At 37.5% G+C, this 20,418-nt stretch overlaps 1 protein-coding gene across 3 annotated transcripts in view; it reads right to left on the minus strand.

The window, feature by feature from the left end:
* BIRC6 (baculoviral IAP repeat containing 6) overlaps positions 1-20,418 on the minus strand; it is a 200,987-nt gene that overhangs the window by 176,492 nt on the left and 4,077 nt on the right. For all 3 annotated transcript variants that reach the window (XM_067293270.1, XM_067293269.1, XM_067293268.1), the window contains exons 2-6: positions 8,174-8,355; positions 5,219-5,356; positions 4,628-4,821; positions 2,542-2,653; positions 1,082-1,164 (exon numbers count right to left, since the gene is read on the minus strand). In XM_067293270.1, the coding sequence (XP_067149371.1) occupies positions 1,082-1,164; positions 2,542-2,653; positions 4,628-4,821; positions 5,219-5,356; positions 8,174-8,355 (709 nt within the window). The remainder of the gene's footprint in view (positions 1-1,081; positions 1,165-2,541; positions 2,654-4,627; positions 4,822-5,218; positions 5,357-8,173; positions 8,356-20,418) is intronic.

The raw sequence follows: 20,418 nt of genomic DNA on the forward strand, positions 1-20,418 counted from the left end.
TACAGTCAACCGTAGAAGAGAGTGGTGAAGCTACTAACCCTATTTCCACAGCTATTTCTCAATAGCAGACTATATTAAAGCCTTTGACCATTTAATGGATATTCACAATCATACAGAAGAATCTACACACAATGCTCTTAAGATAATTAGTCATAAAAATTAACCATAAAAGAACTGTTCTATAGGCAGTAGCCCATCATGTCCTCATGAAGCAAAGCAAGCAGATTAAATTCTACAGAACGTACATTAGAAGAATTCTGATGTTATGAGAAATTATTAAGCAGTCTTAATAAGAGGAAATGGTGTCTAGTCTTGCATTATACATCCACACATGCAAAAATCAAAATGGAAGACAGTCCTAAATGACCGATTGACCAATAAGCATGAAAAAGACCTTCTGATCTCAATATATACAGAAGACAGAGACATGGCAAAGAGTAATTACACTGCTACAAAATGTCTAGAAACTAACAAGTACAAGGAAGAAACAAGGACTATGAGGATAATATTACAGAGAAAAGTTTCCCGTTAGTCAGGAGCCTGAAATGATCAAATAACGATATAAATTACAAAATAATCAAGACAAAAACTAGACTAAGGTTCCTTTTTTAAGTCAATTTAAGGTCCTGCATTTCTGCCACTATGCGCAGTTTTAACTCGTTCTGGAAACTAGTAACAAATCTTGCAACTTGATATAAAGGGCAAATATGCACTGCATGGCCACTGCACTTTAAGAACTTATCACCTATTGTCACATGCATACAGAAGATTGAGTTCAGATCTTTGTAAAGAAATGCTAGCTGTCGTCTTTATCCGAAAAGAAACAAAATGAAATACCAAATCAGAATTAAGAAATAAAACCAACTACAACTTCCTGGTTTTAGTATCATGCATAAGTTTGATACAGTACAGGGAATTATTTTGCCATTTGTTCTATGGAATCATTTTTGAAATCCACTCTTGTCATTGACACTCCCTAAGCTCACCAGAAATCCTGGCCAGATATGTTGACCTTTGTCCTTCAGGTTTTCTAATCTCATTAGCATAAAGCTAAGTCTACTCCAAATATAATTAAACTTACCAAGGTTCATCTGTAGGCTCCCAGCATACCAAACACACACTACAGGTAAAGCACATGGCTCTGTCATCTCCTGATGACGCAGGCTATAAAATAAGAAGAAACACTTAAAATGTATATAGCATGCAATACAAAACACATTAAGCAGCCTTCTTCTTCTAGTGGCATTGCAAAACACTACATCACATGTATACACTGCCAAAAATTACAGATTAAAGTGGCAATATCTCACAAAAGAAATAGATATACCATCCTTACTACAGAAGAGATCCAGAATCCAGAGAACCTGTGCCAGCCACCGGATAAAAACCACATACAAATAGAGCAGAACTCAAGTGAACAGCACCACTGCTAAGACTTCTTCTTTGGGACAGGCCCACAAGGTTCCAAAAACATACAGCCTCAACAGAATTTATCTGCACATCTGCATGCTTGTAAAAACACAAGTTAAATAAGCATTTCCTATTATGCCTTCAATCTGCCAGAATATAAAGCAATATACATCATTTCACTCCTCTGCAAAGAACAGTTGTTACTAGCTGAAGTGACAAAGGAAAAGAATGGAATTTTCCACTTCTCTTTAAACTTAGCATTTTCATTATCACCTTTCAAGTCAATGAGATATACGTGGAAATATGCAGATTCAATTCTAACATATTAATTCCCTGCATTTTTCCTCCTGAACAAGCAGTTTTCAAGAACACTTGAGAAATTTTCCAAAACACATTATCCACCAGCACCTAGCAGGCTTTGCAGTTGACTTCATGAGGCAGATAATACTGACATCAAATAATATATACTACCTAGCCTTCATTACGTAAATCCATATAACAACAAAAAATTTATTTTAGGGTAAAAATAAAAAAGAAAAATGGAAATAGGCAAGAATATTGGAGAAAAAAGTTGAGGCTAAGTCATTAAGCCAAATAATTAAGTAATATAATCTAGATCTGCCTTCTGTAACACAACAGTTTTAAGTCCCACTAGGAAAGTATAGTTACAGAACACTGACATCAGGCTTAGTGCTTTTTCTGCTTTACTTGCAGAAAACCTGTCTAAAAATAAGGATACTTGCTCAACAATCTAATGAGGAGAAAAAGAGATGCTGTGTAACAACCAAGTACATCTTTGTTGTTGATGTTGTTGAATCCAGATAAATTTGCATACTTAAGTGTTATATGCTGAATCTCACAACGTTTTCTGTGCTGAAAAGAAAAAGAAAAAGAAAAAGAAAAAGAAAAAGAAAAAGAAAAAGAAAAAGAAAAAGAAAAAGAAAAAGAAAAAGAAAAAGAAAAAGAAAAAAAGAAAAACTTTGGAAAAGAACTCTCAACGACAAACTTGTTCATTACTGTTTCTACATCTGTGTAGGAATCCATGAAGGACTTTAAAAAAAGAAAATAAATAAATTTTTAAAAAAAGTCCTTGCCAAAGAAGCAAATACTAAGTATAACTAAACCTTTTACCTGGTGATAGAACCCAGCTTGAGCCATAGGATCTGGCTGTGCCCACCTATAACCCACATGAGGCCATGAGGTGAATGTCTCCCGTCTGTTAGCTTCACTATACATCAAAGACCTAGAAAAGTAAGAAAATTAAGTTACCCAAAGCTGCCACATAAAATAAAAAAAAATTTAAACTACTTCTGAGATTTTTTTTTATGATTTATTGATTATTAGAAATACGGCAGATAACTACCTGTAACTTATATGTAAAGTTATCATTAAAAATTATAGAAAAGTAACAAAATTCTCTCACTTGGTTGCCTAAAGTATATCCTCAGCAAAAGACCAAAAGCAATACAACAAGCTACAAGCTTTAAAAGCAAGAACAATGAACAAAATAAGTTTCCATGTAGCCTTTTTCATCTGACTTCAGAAAAAACAGATAGCCAAAGCTACTCTGCATTTAGGGAAGATGCAGAGTAAGGCCCAATGGAGCTGCCACAAAGTTTTCACCACTATGACAACTACTGCAGAATTTTGGGTTTATTAAGTGAATAGATATGAATATTCATATTTTGAAATAGACCCAAATTGGTATTTTAGGCTTAACTGAATACACTGTACAAAACCCCCCTAACATTTGGCATTCATTGCATGCTATAATACTTAAAAATTATAAGCTATTAAAATCAAAAAAATGAAGCATTCTGTAAATTCAACAGCTACAAAGAAAAGAAGCTTCTCTCTTTTCCAACTTTCACTGTTAATTTTCAGTGCATGTCCTTCATCTGAAAGAGTACATAAGAAACAACTATCAGGTTTTTTTAATCAGCTTTGACAAAAGTTATCCAGTATCATCCCATAATTCACCATCCTCCATGGAAAGGAGTATACGGCTGGAAGAACTGGTGCTGCTAGATGGAGGAGTACCTCTTTTCTTGTTTCTTCACCTCAAAGACACTCTTGAATAGTGTCAGTCTTGTAAAAGAATGATTATATTAAATGTTTCCCATCAAAGTAGTAAACTATCCTTGTAGCACCCATTTAAGGGTTGTCTTAACTTGACATCATACCATCTTAACAGACAGATCTCAGAGAGCTCTAATCATAAAAGCAATATGGCAGATAGAGTTAGACCTGAAGATATGGGGACGCGATAAGTTTTATTAAATTTTTTGAGCTGTGAGAAATTATAGTAATCTTTCATATAAAAACTTTCAAGAAGGCATTAATTTATAGCCTTAGAAGATTTATCAGTGTTCTAACTAGTCTTGGCTTATGAAGATTTAGATAACGGGTTAAACTTGCCTACTTACAAAGCACCACTCAGATCAGAAAGAGAACAAGCAATAGCTGATGAGGTAAAATCTTCTGATCCCAAACACATAGTAAGTGATTAGAAAGTTCAGAAACAGTATTTATATGCTGCAAAGGTAACAACTCTGTCCTCTAAAAAACATAAGCATGGATGGACATAATTCTATTATGAAGAACAAGGAACTGATTGTATGATGTAGCATAGCACGTATGCCCCACCTTCAGTAAACGAGATGTGTGCTCGCTTTGCATTCAAAAGCGGTCTGAATAAACTCTTAAACCTATGCAATTTCTGAACATCTTAACGTTACACTTCCAGTAAGGTTTACAGTACTAGCTTGAATACTGCCAGTAACTCTGGACCAGAGCTAGTCATTTCTAAGTGACTGTTCAAATACAACCATAACCTAACATTATGAAGAGTAAAGCCTGGGTGAACACCACATTCCCATGTCAAAACACTAGCTAGGAATGCAAGTTTAGGGCTGCAATTGTAACCTTTCTGAAAGTCTGCTTGAGAATAAGAGCAAAGGGAATTCAATCTGACTGGCACTAAAGTTAAAATCCAGACATGGCAGTCTTTGAGCAACCATAAATGTTTCTCTAAATTTACTAATATTTAAAGTACATTGTGCACTAACCATTTAAACTAGCTGTACAGGTAAGAACAAGAAAAATACAGAATAGGACTAATTCCATTTTTCCTTTGGCAGAGAAATCAAAGTCACCTAAGAGCTTACTCTGATCCAAGTAAGGGGTCAAATTCATCATTTATTTTGTCTTAATATACCTGTCCACAGATCGACCAGGTCCCACACCAAGTTCAGGTCGCGCGCTGGGTAAGAGGTAAGATAACCTATCCATCACAGAGGATGCTACAGGTAAGGCAGCAATATTCTGATTTATCTTCTTGAGTTCATTTACAATGGCACTGGCGACAGACTTCAAAACATGATGAGGAAGGTGGAACATAACCGTTGCCCACTAAATTAAGAAAAAAAGTGTCCAGTTTATATTTAAAAATTGTAACATATAAATGACAAATAGCTCACAAAGGTGTCAAAAGCAAAACAAACACACATGTTGCACTCCCTGTAGATCTGAATGAATTTAAGAATTAATACAAGAGTGGACACACAAAAGCAACATGAATATAATGCAAGGAAAGCTAGTAACTTCAAACTTTAAGCTGAGGACCCTGTTAGTTTCTTCCTTAACAAGCAAAACATCACATATAAGAACTAAGGATCACATATTACCTTTCATCCTCTTCAAATGAAATCCATTACACTACATCAAGCATTTTGCATGCTTCCACAATGGTGGCCAAACAAGCTAGACTTGGTAATCCGTGTTACGTAGGAGGGAGACAAATTCTTACCTTTGCAACTTTATGATTTGCTGCTGTTTCATGTGAGGTATTTTTTAAACCATCCTTCAGTTGTGTGATGAATAAATCGTATCCCTCTGTGCTAGAAACATCTACTTTTTCTATGCAAGCAGATAGCAGCTGCTGAGCCTAAAATACAGATGCGCAAGAAAAGTTATTGTCCAGGCTAGATAGCTACACATGAGATTTATACCTGTTTCATTATTCCGGGAAATGTAATTTAGCTTGCCCTAACTTACCATATGTTATATCAGGATAATTCCCACTAAATAAATAAATAAATAGATAGATTAATTAATTAATTAATGAAAAACTTGAGCTAGCAGTTCCAAACTTTGCTTTGTAGCCCATTCAGTGGATAAACCGTTGCAATAAAGTCAGTAATTATTGCAAATCCCCTCATGTAAAACAATGTTAACCATGTTAGCAATACAAACAATTAAAACATGGCATATATTAAAGCCAAGCAAAAAGGAACCACATCTACAACCCAATTCCCTTCAAAAGGATTCATTCAGCTTCAGGGACAGAAGTGAGAGCAAGAGCAAAGCCCACAAGTCTCAACATTTTTCTGAGCAGTTTTATCTATTTTAAAAAAAGCAATATCAAGAAAAACAATTTTGTAAAAAAGAAAATAAAAAATAATAAAAGTCAGAGAAACTGCTTACAATGACAATATAATTACTGAAGCTGAAAAATGAGGCAGAAAAAATGAGCTAGTTAACCTAGAGAATTCTTACAACTCATAAATAATGCATCTAGAAAAGAACACTATAAACATCCATTTATAGACTTTTTTTCTGCCAAGTCCCACCTGTTTCTAGTTTACCCCACTGTCTGTTAACTTCATGTTTACAGTTAAGATTTAAAAGTACATTTTATTTGCAAAGTATAAAGCATTATGTAGCAGTTGTTAAACAGGCTACATCTGAAAAACGTTATATAAAATCTTTCCAGTTCCAAGCAAAGGGAAATATTTCCCAAGGGCAACTGCCAGCCTCTACTTTAAGCAGCCAGGCACCATTCTAACAGAAGGACTGAATGACCACTTCTAGCCAGTTACCACTACATGCACACAGTTTCTTGCCTCTTTCTTTCTTTTCTTTTGGGTGGGATGGGAGAAAGAAGTGGGATAGACAAGGGAGGAAAGGCAGAAGCAAGTCAAACGAGTTCCTTAGTTAAGGCTGTATCTGTTTCTTAGATTTCAATAAAAGGACAATGAAAATTCCCATGGCATCTCATACTTGCTAAGTTTCTTGCAGATGGCAGCAGATCAACCGAAGGGCTGTGCAAGTCTACAATTTGACCAAGTTTTAGGGGGAAGACACCCTGGGTCTGGGCACCTCCTCTTTAACAGCAAAGGTAAGAACTGAAGATTGTTATTTTTCCTCCCATCACACTGATTTGACCTTGAACTCCCCAAATCTGTTTTTATTGAACTATAATATTTTCCAATTTCTAAAGAAAGGACCTTTACAGAAAAGTGCTGCTCTCCTAAACTTGGAAGAAGGGTCTATAAACTGTTTTTGAAATACATAAGAATCTTTAGCTAAACTGACACAAACTTATAGTTTGTCCCGAACCATATTGTGAGACTGCAAACAAGCAGCAAAACTTATGAAAGGAAATGCTGACTTAGGTCAGTCTCTTCATATTCAGCCACACCAAGATTTTTGTAGTTACCCTCTAGGCACAAAAGGGGTAAAAATAATGTCAGTAGCAGCAAGCCTGAGGAACCTGCAAAGCTCTCTTCAGAGACCTCTATGAAGTGATATTTTATTGCTGTCACTCCTACTCAAGACAAGGAGTTAAAAACAAACCCACTTAACACGCATTCTTGGGTTCACAATAAGCACCTATTATTCAGTGCTCCAATAGCATATAAATACATCAAATCATTGCTAAGGAGAAGTTTTTGTCGATGATGTATCATTCAATATAAATTTATTTCCTACAGAGATGAGTGGGAGGTGCTTTTCTCAGAGTGCTTTAAAGATCCAGAATCTGGATCTAGTAGTCTGGTTTTGTATTTTTCACTGTACGCGCTATTCTAAATATTAGTATTGGCAGATGCTCTTCCCGAACATAAAGAATTAAAATAAACTGGCTTGTGATTAAAGAATTAAAATAAACTGGCTTGTGATTAAAGTTTTCATACAGATTTACTTCCCTCCTCTATTTCTTCATTATCACTGAAAGATGAAAGCTACCTTCCTCATCCCGTATGGTCTTAGAATAGAAGAAAATTCAGCTAATACTAAGGTACACACTACCTAACCTAATAATTGCTAAACTAGCTGAAGGTAAACCAATGCAAGAAAGTCCTACACATTACACTGTAGGCAAAAATACATAGATTAGATTCCTCTAAAGTGATACTAACCACTTGGTTATATTGTCTCAAACCATAAAGAACCAGAAGGACATTACTGTAGCCTTGATTGTCCAAGCATAAAAGGGAAGCCAGGTTTGCAGAGAGAAAGTCTTTTATTAGGCCAGATGACCTAGTTGGAAAAGTTAAATTCCAGCATAAGTTCTTCAAATGTAGCAATTAACTGATCAGCATATTAATTGATCTTTTTAATTGACTTTTTTCGCTGAAAACCTAAAACCAAAAAATCCAAGGAAGGCTAGTAGTCCAGACTGCAACTTCTAGAATAGCATATGGAATTCATACCTAAGCAGTGGCAAAGCTCTGGAACTGAGTCCTTATTTCTAGTCACTGAGAAGTTCTTTCTTCTGAAATAATGCTCTCCTGATGAGGCAACTTCCCATTTGTCTGAGAGAAGGGTAACTGCAAAAAGCCATTGCCTTATGACACTTAATTATTAGGAAACTTTCCCATTACATGCTATTAATACTGCACTAGAAATTCAGGGACAAAAGTCTGTTTTTAGTATTCCTGACAAAGTTATTTACATACTTTTTTTTTCCCCCACATCTTACCTCTGTAACCGGCAATTCAAGCTGAACCACGTCATCTTGTTTTGAAACAGGCGTTTGCAGAGCTGTGTCTAACAATAAGATGCCATTCAGATCTTTTCTACATCCTACTGCATAATCATCCACAAAGATCACTTTATCCACAGCAGAAATATACTGACATTTCACCCGTCCACCTGGTTTAGCTATAAAGGGAAAGATACAGAAGAAGATCTTATTAGAAAACAGCTTTTATAGAAGACCTACAAAATCTGTTCTGGGAAGTAACATGACACTTCAGCAAAATTCTTTACTTCATGAGATGATCTAAAACTAGCATTTTTACTACTACAACTTTCATCAAAACTTTTATGTTTCCTACTACTTTTTTAAACCACACATCTCATCAACAACTACAACCATTTTAAGAGCTATAGAAGAAGTCACCATTCAAGTCCTACATCTACCAGAAGGCCTAAACTAGTGTTTGCAAGCTTGAAGTAGAAGCCTAGTGTACTTGATGTTAGCTGACAAGGGATAATAGGAATTAAGTTGTACAGGTCAACATAAAAATTGAGACAGAATTGCTAAACTACTGTTAAGGCAGATCAACATTATTTCATCAAGCAAAACAATACTCAAACTTTTGAAAACTAGGTACAGCATATAATGTGCCAATGCTACATTAGGCCAAGCCCTCCAGAACAGACAATAATCAATGTGACCCATTTTTAATCACTCCAGCTGCACTGAGTAGTAGAGCAGCTTAAGAGAAGCACACTTGGAGGAGAGATTTTGGAGTACTTACAACACTCTGCCTGCTCCTGTGCATTATCAGAGATGAAAGAGGCATTTGTTCCTTGAGACACTAAGGTAGCTCCTTTCTCTTATTGCTCTGCACTGCACACCTCAGTAACAGGTTAAATAAGTTTGGTGCGGGTGGAGGAAGACTCTCAGCAGATAAGCAAGTAAGGGCTGGGGTGATGGGTGTTAGCCCAAAGAGTGTTTAAACACTGGACATTATCATGTGCCTAAGGTTGAAAGGATTATAAAACTCAATCCATGTGATACGCTATCTGTGTAGAGGCAAAGTGCTTAACTTCACGGAAAGCATAAGCTGCTGCTACAGAAGCAGAATGTAAGCGTGTTAGAAGTATATGGACACATCATTCAGAGGACAAAGCTGAAACTGCTGCCTCATCAACACAGATCATCTTTTCCTGTTGCACAGGAACAGCAGTTTCACTAAATTCTACATTAATCAAGCCCTGCCCAGATTCTCCTCTTTCTTCCGATACTAGATTTTACTATAAATAATGAAAAAACATCACTTAGTTAGCATACAGCTAAGCATCCAGATACAGACAGCTAGATAATTCCCAAAGTCTCCCATTCTTACACTTTGATATAGTTAAATGGCAATCAAAACTTCTCCAGATAGAGGGCACATCAACCTGACCTTGACTTCAATGCAACTACATTGCATTTGTGGTATTCTCTCTCCAAAACTCCAGTCAAGAATAGTTGTGTCAGCTGTCCTGCTCACTGAAATTTTGGAAACAATGACTCCCATCCTCTTAAAGTATAGGACATAAGCCTTTCACTGCGTGAAGCAAAATGCAACTGTAATCATCACTGCAAGAGTCAGAAGCACTTCAAGAGCCCTGGAATCACTTCATAGTTGTAGAGTCATTAGTTCTAGCTCACCAAAAAAGGGCCCTCTGAATGGCAAATCAGCTACTTTCAAACTGTATTTTTGCCAATATGCTGGAGTTCCTCACACAAGAATTTCAACATACAACACAGCTGCAGGCAAGGAAGTTGTCCATTCTACAGAAAAATAATGGTTTCTGCAAAAATTCAAATACAAGCTTTAACATCTTTAAAAATATTTGTCTCAAAAATGTACTGGAAACTATTATGTAAATAAAGTGAAAAGCATCTGATGCCCTAAACTAAAAACCTCGGTAGATTAACATGGATTTTGCAGTCTATTTAGGATGTTCCAAGTGATGGACTATAGGATACTTTCTTTAATCCATCTTTCTCTCCACCACCTTCCCAAAGAAGATGGAGAAAAGCTGTTCACCTTTTCAGGCAATGCTTACAGCATGAGCCCTTCTTTTGCACCTTCCTTATTTCCAGCCAGGCACAGGAGTATGCACATGCTCTGTGACTACAGGTTCAGCAGCCTGTAGGAGCCCCAGTCCCTTGAAGCTTTCAAGGCTAGACTGTTCTTTCTTATTTTATCCATTATGTAGAGAAGTTAGTGAAATCTCAAGTGCAACCTACCCAAGGCTAACAAATATCCTCTGGAAGTCCTAACTTTAAAAGGCAGTGAAGATTACTAGTGAGGTAGATAACATGCCTAATCAACATCATACTTTTGCCCTGTTAAGAAAACAAAACAAAAACAGAAAAAGTTATGACTAAGGCAAAAGCAATATATTGCCTGACAGCTGTGACTCTCACAGTGCCGCTTAGTATTTTGCTCAGTTACGTTGCCAGAAAGGTTTTGGCCAAACTGCGTCTAGAAAGTTATTCACAGCCACCGCTTGCATTTTATTCAAAGAGCATAAAACCAAAACAAGCTACCTTACATCTGTGGAACTTCAAGGAAATGATTGACTCAATATCCAGCATCGCTCCAATATCCGGGGAGGCACATTCTGCAATTGGCTGGTTTACAATTTGAATAGCCTCTGAACTGCTGACAAGCTATTTTGCTTAATTTTGAAGTTCAGATAACACATTTCAAGATGGTTAAATGAGTCTCACATCAGATCACGGTTTACACATGGCTGGCAACATGATTACAACAGCAGGTTAAGAATCAGGAAACTGGAGTATTTAGAACTCACAAGCATAGAGCAAATGCCTACAAAAGTTTAAATGTCTTCAAAGCATCGGCAGAACAGTCCTTTCAAACTTACGGTCAATGTTTTATGACATGCCAAAGGGCTCTGACCAATATTCTTTGAACAACTTTACTATCCCAGCTGTCCAGCCTGGCTGTCTACTAGCAAAAATTAGTGCTATGCATCTTCACAATTCATGGTTCAAAAATTTCATGTAAACCTACTAAATGGCTTAGGTCAGATCATCAAAATCTAATTGTTATTCTCCTTTCAGCTAGGGCTGTTCTTTTAGCTACAGTTTGCTTTGGGTGGGGGAAGAAGGAATAGTTAGCCATTCAAAGTTTGTAACACAATTTTGCTTTACAGTCTTGGTGCCAGTAAATCACAGCATTTCCCCCCCTCCACACATACCTCTCTGGTTTATCTGTCTAGGACTAAAACCAAGACAAATCAAAAAGAAACCATTAAGCCTTTTCACAGTTCCTATGAGGAAACCTGGCAGACTCTTAACATACCAGAAATGTAAGCCCAGTAGTGCTCTATATTATGGTACACCATCTATAACAACCTTAGAACTATTTGCCTGAAAAGTTAAAACAAAAAAAAGCAAATATACAGCAGACTGCAGAACCAAAGAATATTGAGAAAAGGAGCATTCCCTCACCCACTTCTTGGTTTTGTACCAAAGAGAAGAGAGACCAGCAGCTTCCTGTGGTCAAAATTTGACCTACCAAAAAAAAAAAAAAAAAAAAATGCAGAAAATAAGTTTGCTTGTGGAATACATAAGGGTGTAAGCAACGCCGACCGTGCCTCCTTGTGTGCAGGTATTATGATGAACAGATGATGCAGTCTGCCCATTTTCTCCTACAAAAGGTCTTCTGGCCTCAACTTTCCAAACCAGGCTGCACCAAACCAATTAAAGAATTAGCCTCGGTTTTCAAGAAGTAGAACAATTTCAAAGCTTTTCCTTCAATTTCTCTGTTACAAACAGCTTTTGCCTTGAAGCTTTAGAAGGAAAGTGGCAGTTACGTTAAAATTCATGGCTGTCATTACAGAGAGATGAAAATCTAGGTTAATGATTATAGTAACATCTTGTATGTCTCCTAATATTCCAAAAACCATCACGTCAGCTTGAAAACTGGTAACCCAAAATGGGGCTAAAACATATGACAAAAGTTAATAATTCTCTCAACAAGAAGGTCCCAATGCACAGCATCCAAAAAAAAATTTTTTTTCTAAGTTACTTTAGAGTAACACTTTAATCCACAACTACAAAGTGAGAGCAAGAAATACACGTATGGTAGCATTGATTCCATAATGCCAAAATCCAAGGCAGATAAACATCTAAAGAAACATCCATAACTTCAATCTATCACTGTAACTAGGTCTTTAAATTGGAAATTACAAAGAAAAATTTATGGAGAAAAAGAAATCCCCTCAGCTTAACGAAACACAGACTGTTTATGTGCACTGGTACCCATTTTCCACTTTCAATTTAAACTAGAACATCTAAAGAATATCTCAGTATCCATTTCAAAACACTGCAATCATGAGAAGCTAGATGTATACAGTTTCAGGAGATAAAAAGCCTCATGTACCTTATTAACCTGCATCACTAGACCTGCACTCTCAAGCTATTTAAAGGTAAGAGAATCCAAGAACTCAAGAGAAGGGAAAGGTACAACTGCAAAAGTCCTTACAGTTTACTGGGAGAATTAAAAATCAAATTTTATTTTCTCTTTGCTATTGTCAAGTGTGGGTGTAAAGCTTCAAGTTTAGGAGATATCATCACCCATGGTAATAAGCTACGCGAAACCCTGCTTCCATAAACCAAGTTAATGGACAGCAAAACTATCTTTTCCTTTAGAGACATAAATGCTTCTCATGAAAATACTATTCAGCAACTTCTTGTACACTTTACACATGCACCAGAGAACTTAAAAAAAAAAAAAAAATCCACCCCACCCACCAAAAAAGAAAACAAACAGCTATCCTCATTTGTTGCTAGGCAGGTGTCTTTGCTATTGCTACCATTTCATGTAACCATAAAACCAACTGAAAAATCCAGTTAAGTTGAACACCTCATTATATGCTATTTGAGCAACACAAGTTTGCAAACTTGTGCAAAACTTGTTCAGTATGATAGAGGCAAGCATCACAACATTTAAACTCTGATGAAGTTCTACAGTACAAAAAAAAAAATCTTAAAAGTTTGTAACCTATCTGTTCTGAACTAATACTACATAAAATCACAATTATGGATCAGTTGCAAAAACCTTCACAAAACAGGAAAAAGGCAAACCACCAAAATAGTTTGGTTTCAAAAGTTGTCTCTAAAGCATTTTAGAGCAATGGCTCCCAAGGGAAACAAGGACATGCTGCTTAGGAACATCTGAGAACAAAACAACGAGAAGATGGCTAAGGCATGGCCAAACCAGGCCCTGACTGCTCACCATCACTGAATTCAGCAGCTATGGACTCTCTCTGTTCTTCCTCTTCTCACCTATCTCTTCACTGGAAGCTTCAGCAGTGCACTTTTATCTTCCAGGTCCAGTCCCAGCCCCCTGATTTCCTCCAGACTCCACCTCAGCAGAGCACACTGCTGCCACCAGCAAGACACTCCATGGGTATCCCACAACAAAAGGATTCTCAGACTTGGGAAAAGGGTAGAAAAGAACTTACTAGATGACAAGCTTGAGAGTCACTGTTTTAGATGAATGAAGCAGAATGTCTAAACGATCTTTTTTCATACCTAAGCAACATTTTCACTTTTAGGTCTCACTATATACACACATCTCCATCTGCCACATCACCTAAAATAGCAGTCCAAAATGACTGGACAAACCAAAAACACCTTCAGAGCTGAAACAGGAAAAAACTAAAAATGTTCTCTAAACAGCAGTAATACTAAAGGAGGCAGAAATGCCCAGCTTAACAGCACAAAGTACCTTAATTTTATTTGCAACTCCTCTATTTGTTAGAACTGGATTTAGTTAATCAAGGTCAAGACGTGTGATTTATAGTTCACTTTACCTTTGGCAAACAACATGTGACATAATTGTTTCAGTATCAGTTTCTCAGTATGATAGCTAGTTTTAAAGTGAAATAATTCTTGTTAAAGTAGACTAGGAAGATGTGTTATGTGTGCAGAAACTTTGGAGATTGTGGTACGTGAATATTAACTAGATGCATCTGATCAAGCAACTAATAACAGAAGCTAACATTAACATTTAAAAGGTTTCAGAACATAAACAAGAACCTACCGAGGTCAAGGCAGTTCTTATCTCACAGCTATTATGTTTGCAGGCATAAGGTCCTTTTCTATTCTACAGACTTAAGCCATTGGAGACAGAATCAGCAGGAAGACACTGTGGTGAGCTCTCTGTGCCCACACACTTGATGTTGTTTTAGATCTCCGTCCGTCTAACATTGTCACTGTCCTATATACTATGCAGAATATAATAGCTCAGAGAACTTTATACCACAATCCCCAAGAATGAATTAAGAAAGATTTCACAGTATTCTTCAGTCTTTCTCAACTTTCCTGAGTTTGCAGGAAAGCTTAAGTTCCTGCAGTTCTCATGTAAACACTCAAACATCTCACAAGGGACCATGTCTTTTTCAATATTTTTCCTCAAAATGAAAACTATTACTAAAAGCTTTTGGGAAGCTTTCAGAAATTTCAGACAGACAGCTTACACAGAAACCAAACAGAATGAGGGACAGGCAAGGAATACTTCACAGTCCAGTAACACGAAGTTCCCATTCTTGAAGAGTAATTCCCATCACAGCGTTTCCCAACAAAGAACCCATGCCAGAAGAAATGTTATCACCAAGTCTTCTTTCTGCCACTGAAATGGCTAGAGGAGCTGAGTTCTTCTATTATGCATCCTGCTGTCTCTATAAGAGGAGAGAACATCTCTAGTTATGGCTTCTTATAAAGTCCAAGTCTGTTTGGCAGGAAAGGGTTCAACTTCTCTATTTTTTTTTTCCTTTTTCATCCTTTTATCTTCCAATTCCAAAAATTTTAAGGAGCTTACAAAATATCTAAGTTGGGAGAAGCACTAAGTTCTCAGAAGCAGATGGGTGGACTACAAGGTGACTGAAAAACTGGTGGGACTGTCCGTCTCAAAGTTAATAGGTAAATGATTCAAAGTCTATCTGGCATCCAGTTATGAGTGGTACTCCTCAAGGGCTGATATTGTTTACTATCTTCATCAATGACCTGGATGATGAGACAGAATGCACACTCAGCAAGACTGTGGATGACACCAAACTGGAGGGAGAAACTGACTCAAAGGGCAGGGCTGCCATTCAAAAGGATTTCAAAAAGCTGGAGAAAAGGGCTGACACAAACCTCCTGAAGTTCAACAAAGACAAAGTCTTGCACCTGGCATAGAATAACCCCATACACATCAACAGAAGCTGGGGAACAACTGTCTAGATGGCAACCCTGCAGAAAGAAGCTGGGGATCCTGATGGAAAGCTGAACAAAAGTCAGCAGTGCATCCTTACAGCAATGATAAGTAACTACACAGGGGACCACACAGGCAGTAGATCAAGGGAAAGATTAGACCCCTCTACTCAGCACTTGTCAGGCCACATTTGGAATACCACATTTGGTATAGTCCCCCATTTGAAAAATCAACAAACCTGACAGAGTCCAGTGGAGGGCCACTAAGACACTTGGGGGCTGGAGCACACAACACATGAGGAAAGGCTAAAGGAACTTGGCTCATTCAGTTCGCATAAAAGTAGTGATGGTAGAAATCTAACAACAGTCTTCCACTACTTCAATGGAGGTTATAGAGAAGATGAATCAAATTCTTCTGATGAGTGCAGAACGAAAGGTCAAGAGGCTTTGAGCAGGAGGTTAAATAAGATGATCTGTAGGGGAACCTTCCAACCTAAATTGTTCTATGGTTCTAAGCTGGTATTACCTTTAAAAGGTATTCTTCATTCTTAAACAATTCTATTGTCTTTCACACTATTGTTGTGTGTCTTTAAAGAGATTTTTTTTCAGAAACACCCAGTAGACTTAAGTGCATATATTCCGTTTATTCCTATGGCACCGCATAGCTGAGCATACCTCTAGTAATTGCTTATTTGATCACTACTGTGCACTGAGCTGATATTTCCATATTTTGGTCAAAACTCCAAGGTCTCATTCTGGCATTAGGAGTCAATTCAGAGTCCAGTCCATCAGGCTCCAACTTCACTAATTCTTAGGCTTACTTCAAATTAATTAAATGCATTCTCACAGGATCTTTCTCTCTCCTAATAATTGCTTCATAGGAAAGCTGAAGTAGAACAGACTAATTCATTCATGCTTTAATACTGCCATATTTAAAAGTGAAACTCTGTAGTTTAAGATTTGCTTTCAAGTTCTTTAGAATAGCTGGCAAGATTAAAGCAACTTGCACTTTTAAGACAACTATTTGCAGCATAAGAATATTTGAACACAGTAACTATATAAGTTTAATTTCAGTTGTGTCACTAAAAGGGGGAAACTTAAGCCTTATAAGCCTAGTCTTGCTAGGCTCCTTCTGTAAGAAAAGGGAAAGAAGAGGGAAAAAGCAGGTTCCTCCAAGGGTTTGCTCAGAGCAGGGACTTCTCCTTTCCTCTTTACTGACTAGAGAAGGAACCTAACAATAATCTTTGAAAATGATAGTCTTGCTGACTGTGATTGACAAAAACAACAGAAAATTAAATAGAAAAAAAAAACTATTAAAAAAAGACAAATAAGCAGCACTGTATGTCATTATTTACATTGCAACATGAAGCTAGGATCAAGTAGAAGAGAGGTCAACTGAGGTCACAGTCTGTCACAGTATTTTTCCACAATAACCATAGCCCCTTCTTACTCCCCAAGAAAACACTGCCTATCTTTCCCACCTTTCTTCATGGCCATCTGCCTACCTTCCTACTTCCCTGACCCCTTCCCCACTCTTATCCAGCCACACATATAATTTATCAGACTCTCATCCCTGCCCCTCCCAGCTCTTCCTTTCCATAGGAGTTTTTCCTGATGGAGTCTCTGTAGCCTGTTGCCTAGTAAACAGTTTTTTTCAAACTCTTCTCCAACAGCTGCCAAATGCTCAGCTGAGAGCCTGATTACTTCACAGTCAGTCAGGTCAGAAAAGTGCAATGGACCAAACAGTTCTCCCCGTGAACTGTAGAGTGGCATGAAGAACTGCCTGGCAGACTGTAGGCTATATGAGCCTTTATTAACCTGCACACGAGAATGGACACTTGTTTTCAGGAATGCTACTCATTTTCAAGACTACTTAACTGACAATCAAATTCCCTCCTCCCTCAAGTTACACGTTAAAAAAAGTATCAGTAGAACACTCACTGAACTGCCCTAGCAAATACTCCATTTAGTTATTTTAAAAATAATGTTGTTTACATTTATTTGACAGAGAAGTTACTATTTCCACAACTTTACACCTTTAATCTAGGCAGTAAAAACAAAAGCTGTTTTTTCCCCCTCTCGTGCATCATCAGCAACATGTGCTTTCCCTTAACGTGCATGCAAATCTTCAAAATAAATGCGTTCCACTGTAGAAGTGCTGCATATACCAGATTTCCTCTCTACTTTTTGACGGGGTCCTTATCAAATCTTGCTACTCTTCCCAAAGGCAAGGCAGCACAGGAATTAGGCCAATACAAAATCCAACATTTGACTCCACAGAAGCAGAAAGAAGCAACAAATACTGGTATCCACATGGACATGGCAAAATAAACAATTTAAGGTAAGCAGCCTTTCTTGAACTGTCCACTTGGTGATAAGCACTCGGATGACTGCAAGCAATGGTTGCAATTAAGAGAGCATTAACTATTTAAAGGATAGTTTTCTAACAGCAAAATGTAATACTGTGGCATCAATTAAGAAACATCTGGAAAGTGAACTGATCCACACATTTTTTATTTAAAAATATCAAACTGGTGAGTAGCTACTGATCATAGCGGAACACAAAACAAGCTATCTCATAACATGACTTAACACAGTCAGATATACTGAAGAGTTGCCCAAAAGCCCACACGGTTTTAAGCCTTACCTCCAAAAAAGCCTAAGAAACATAATGAAGAATGTTGTGCTGTTCAGAAGGAATTAAAGAACTCTCATGACAGAAGACAGACAGTTTTGTTCCCTGATTTGAGCATAACTTGGAAAGAAACACTAAAAGAGCAGATCAACAATTAACACAAGAAGTCAGACACAATCATTATTAAAAACTTGGGAGAAACAATTAAGGTAAATCTTCAGTCTATGACAGATTTTTCTTACACTCTGTCTTATAAAGGCCCAGATGTATTTAACTTTAGCTCAAGTTATGGATACCAACGCATTAGTAACCATAAAAATATTGTTATAAATAATATTGCTAAGGACTCCTAAAGTGGTTCTACTGAGACAGTTAACATTACGCTGGGCTGCTAGGAAGGGCCAACCACAGAATAGAAGAGTATATTAGACCCAAACATCATGATGTTCAGGACAGAGAAAGAAAAAAAAAAGGGGGGGGGGGGGAAAGAAGAAGAAAATCAGTGTTTCCAAGACAGACAAGGATGTGCAATCCAAACCAAAAACTTCTTCACACTACTGTTAGGGGGAGTCCCACAGAGATTTATCTGCTGTCTTTCAAAAATGTTCTGGACTTGAACTAACCAGTTCATTCTGCCAGAATATAAGCTAGATTTCAACTACATTTTGTACAACACTGTATATAATGTGACTGGGAGCTTAACTGAAGGGTTCAATTACATAAACATATTAGAGCTTGTCTTGACCAAAGTGGGACTGAGGCTGAAAATCAGTATTTTCTCCAGGACTCTTCATATCAACGAGAAATACCTCAACTACCCGTGAGATGGAATAGAGCAGGATGCTAAAGCTTAAGTCCCTCACACAGAACACAGTTTTTCCTCTCTGGGTCAGTGACAAGCAGACGCATTGCGAGATACCTCTTCCTGCAGAAGACCTTTTTCAAAGTCCATCTGCGGAGGTCTAGGAAACTTCTGCTGATCTGACATTAAAACATTCTGCAACCTCTAATAACGCAGCTCTACTGTTGCGGTGCTAGCCATGAATCCATCAGTCCAGCTATGAACAACCTGTGGATAAAACAAGAAACACTGCGCTATCTTGCCTGGCAGTATAACATATGCATCATTGTGCGTTATTACTTCTGGATCCCTGCAATAAACATAATAAAGCTAGACACACACATGCCTTTGCATTTTAAGGGTATGCAAAAAGACAAGGCCTCTAGTTTTACCCAAAGGCTTCTGCAAAAGATAGTCCAGATGCACTTCCACAAAGCCTGCAAGTGTCAATTAACACTGTCTTGATAGTCTGGCAAGCTGCATGTCAAATAACAAGGGATATGTGGCATTGTCTGATTAAGCAAACAGCCAAATAGAGCACACCATGGTCTGGAATCTTTCTTGGGATAAAACATTGAATTCAAATCTAACAGTTCTCCTGTACTGTGGGATAGCAAAAGCACTTTTTTTTCCATAGTACTTTAGGCTCTTTATAGTGAATGACCTCTTAAGATCATGTAAATCGATGGAATGATCTTCTCTTTGAGAAGAGCTTTTCACAGATCAGCATGTCATCCAAGTCCAAACGTACTCAAACACAAGATGGGCTGCAGCAAATCACTAGATATTTGACAGTACTCCCCATGTGATGGGGAAGATATTTAAGGGGAAAAATCTGTATTAACAGCAAGAGTCCTTGTTACTCACAGGATTTTTTTGTCTTCTAATTGAACAGACAGACATGTTTGGAAGATGAAGAACCTCATACCAATTCCAAGGAATGAAGAAGGGAATAATTTGAACACTAATACCACAGAGAGCTTGAAACAGTTAAAACTGCTGATAATGTCTTTGGGTATTTCAAGCCTGGAACTGGATGGCAGATTCCACCAACTGAGTCTTTCTAAAGATTTAAAGAAGTGTGCACCCCTTCCATGACTTTCAAGTTGAAAAAGAGAATGTTTTTGCCTTCTGTATCACATGGAAAAGAACCAAAAAGAAAAGGAACCGGATATTCCCTGATTCATTTCCAGCACTCCATAATTCCAAGTCATCCAGACCACCTGAAGACAAATAAGGACTTTCCAAAATGCAACACAGACAGATTGACAATAATATTAAAACTTGCTGCCACAGATGAAGCCTCCTGGACTGGGATCTATTTCCTTCTAAACTCTTCTGTTGAAGAAACAAGGGTTGAAGGCCAATAATTCAGAGTCTCCGTTTTCCCTACAGGAGCTGGTATACATACACAATGAACAGAGTTCTCTGTTAAGTGCTTAAGCACGTGGATTCAAAAGTCTGTATTTTGACTACTGTTTGGACCTCTATAGTAAACTAGAGGCCCTCAGCTATGTATGA

The sequence above is a fragment of the Apteryx mantelli genome, chromosome 3, assembly GCF_036417845.1.
Source record: "Apteryx mantelli isolate bAptMan1 chromosome 3, bAptMan1.hap1, whole genome shotgun sequence".
NCBI classification, from domain to species: domain Eukaryota; kingdom Metazoa; phylum Chordata; class Aves; order Apterygiformes; family Apterygidae; genus Apteryx; species Apteryx mantelli.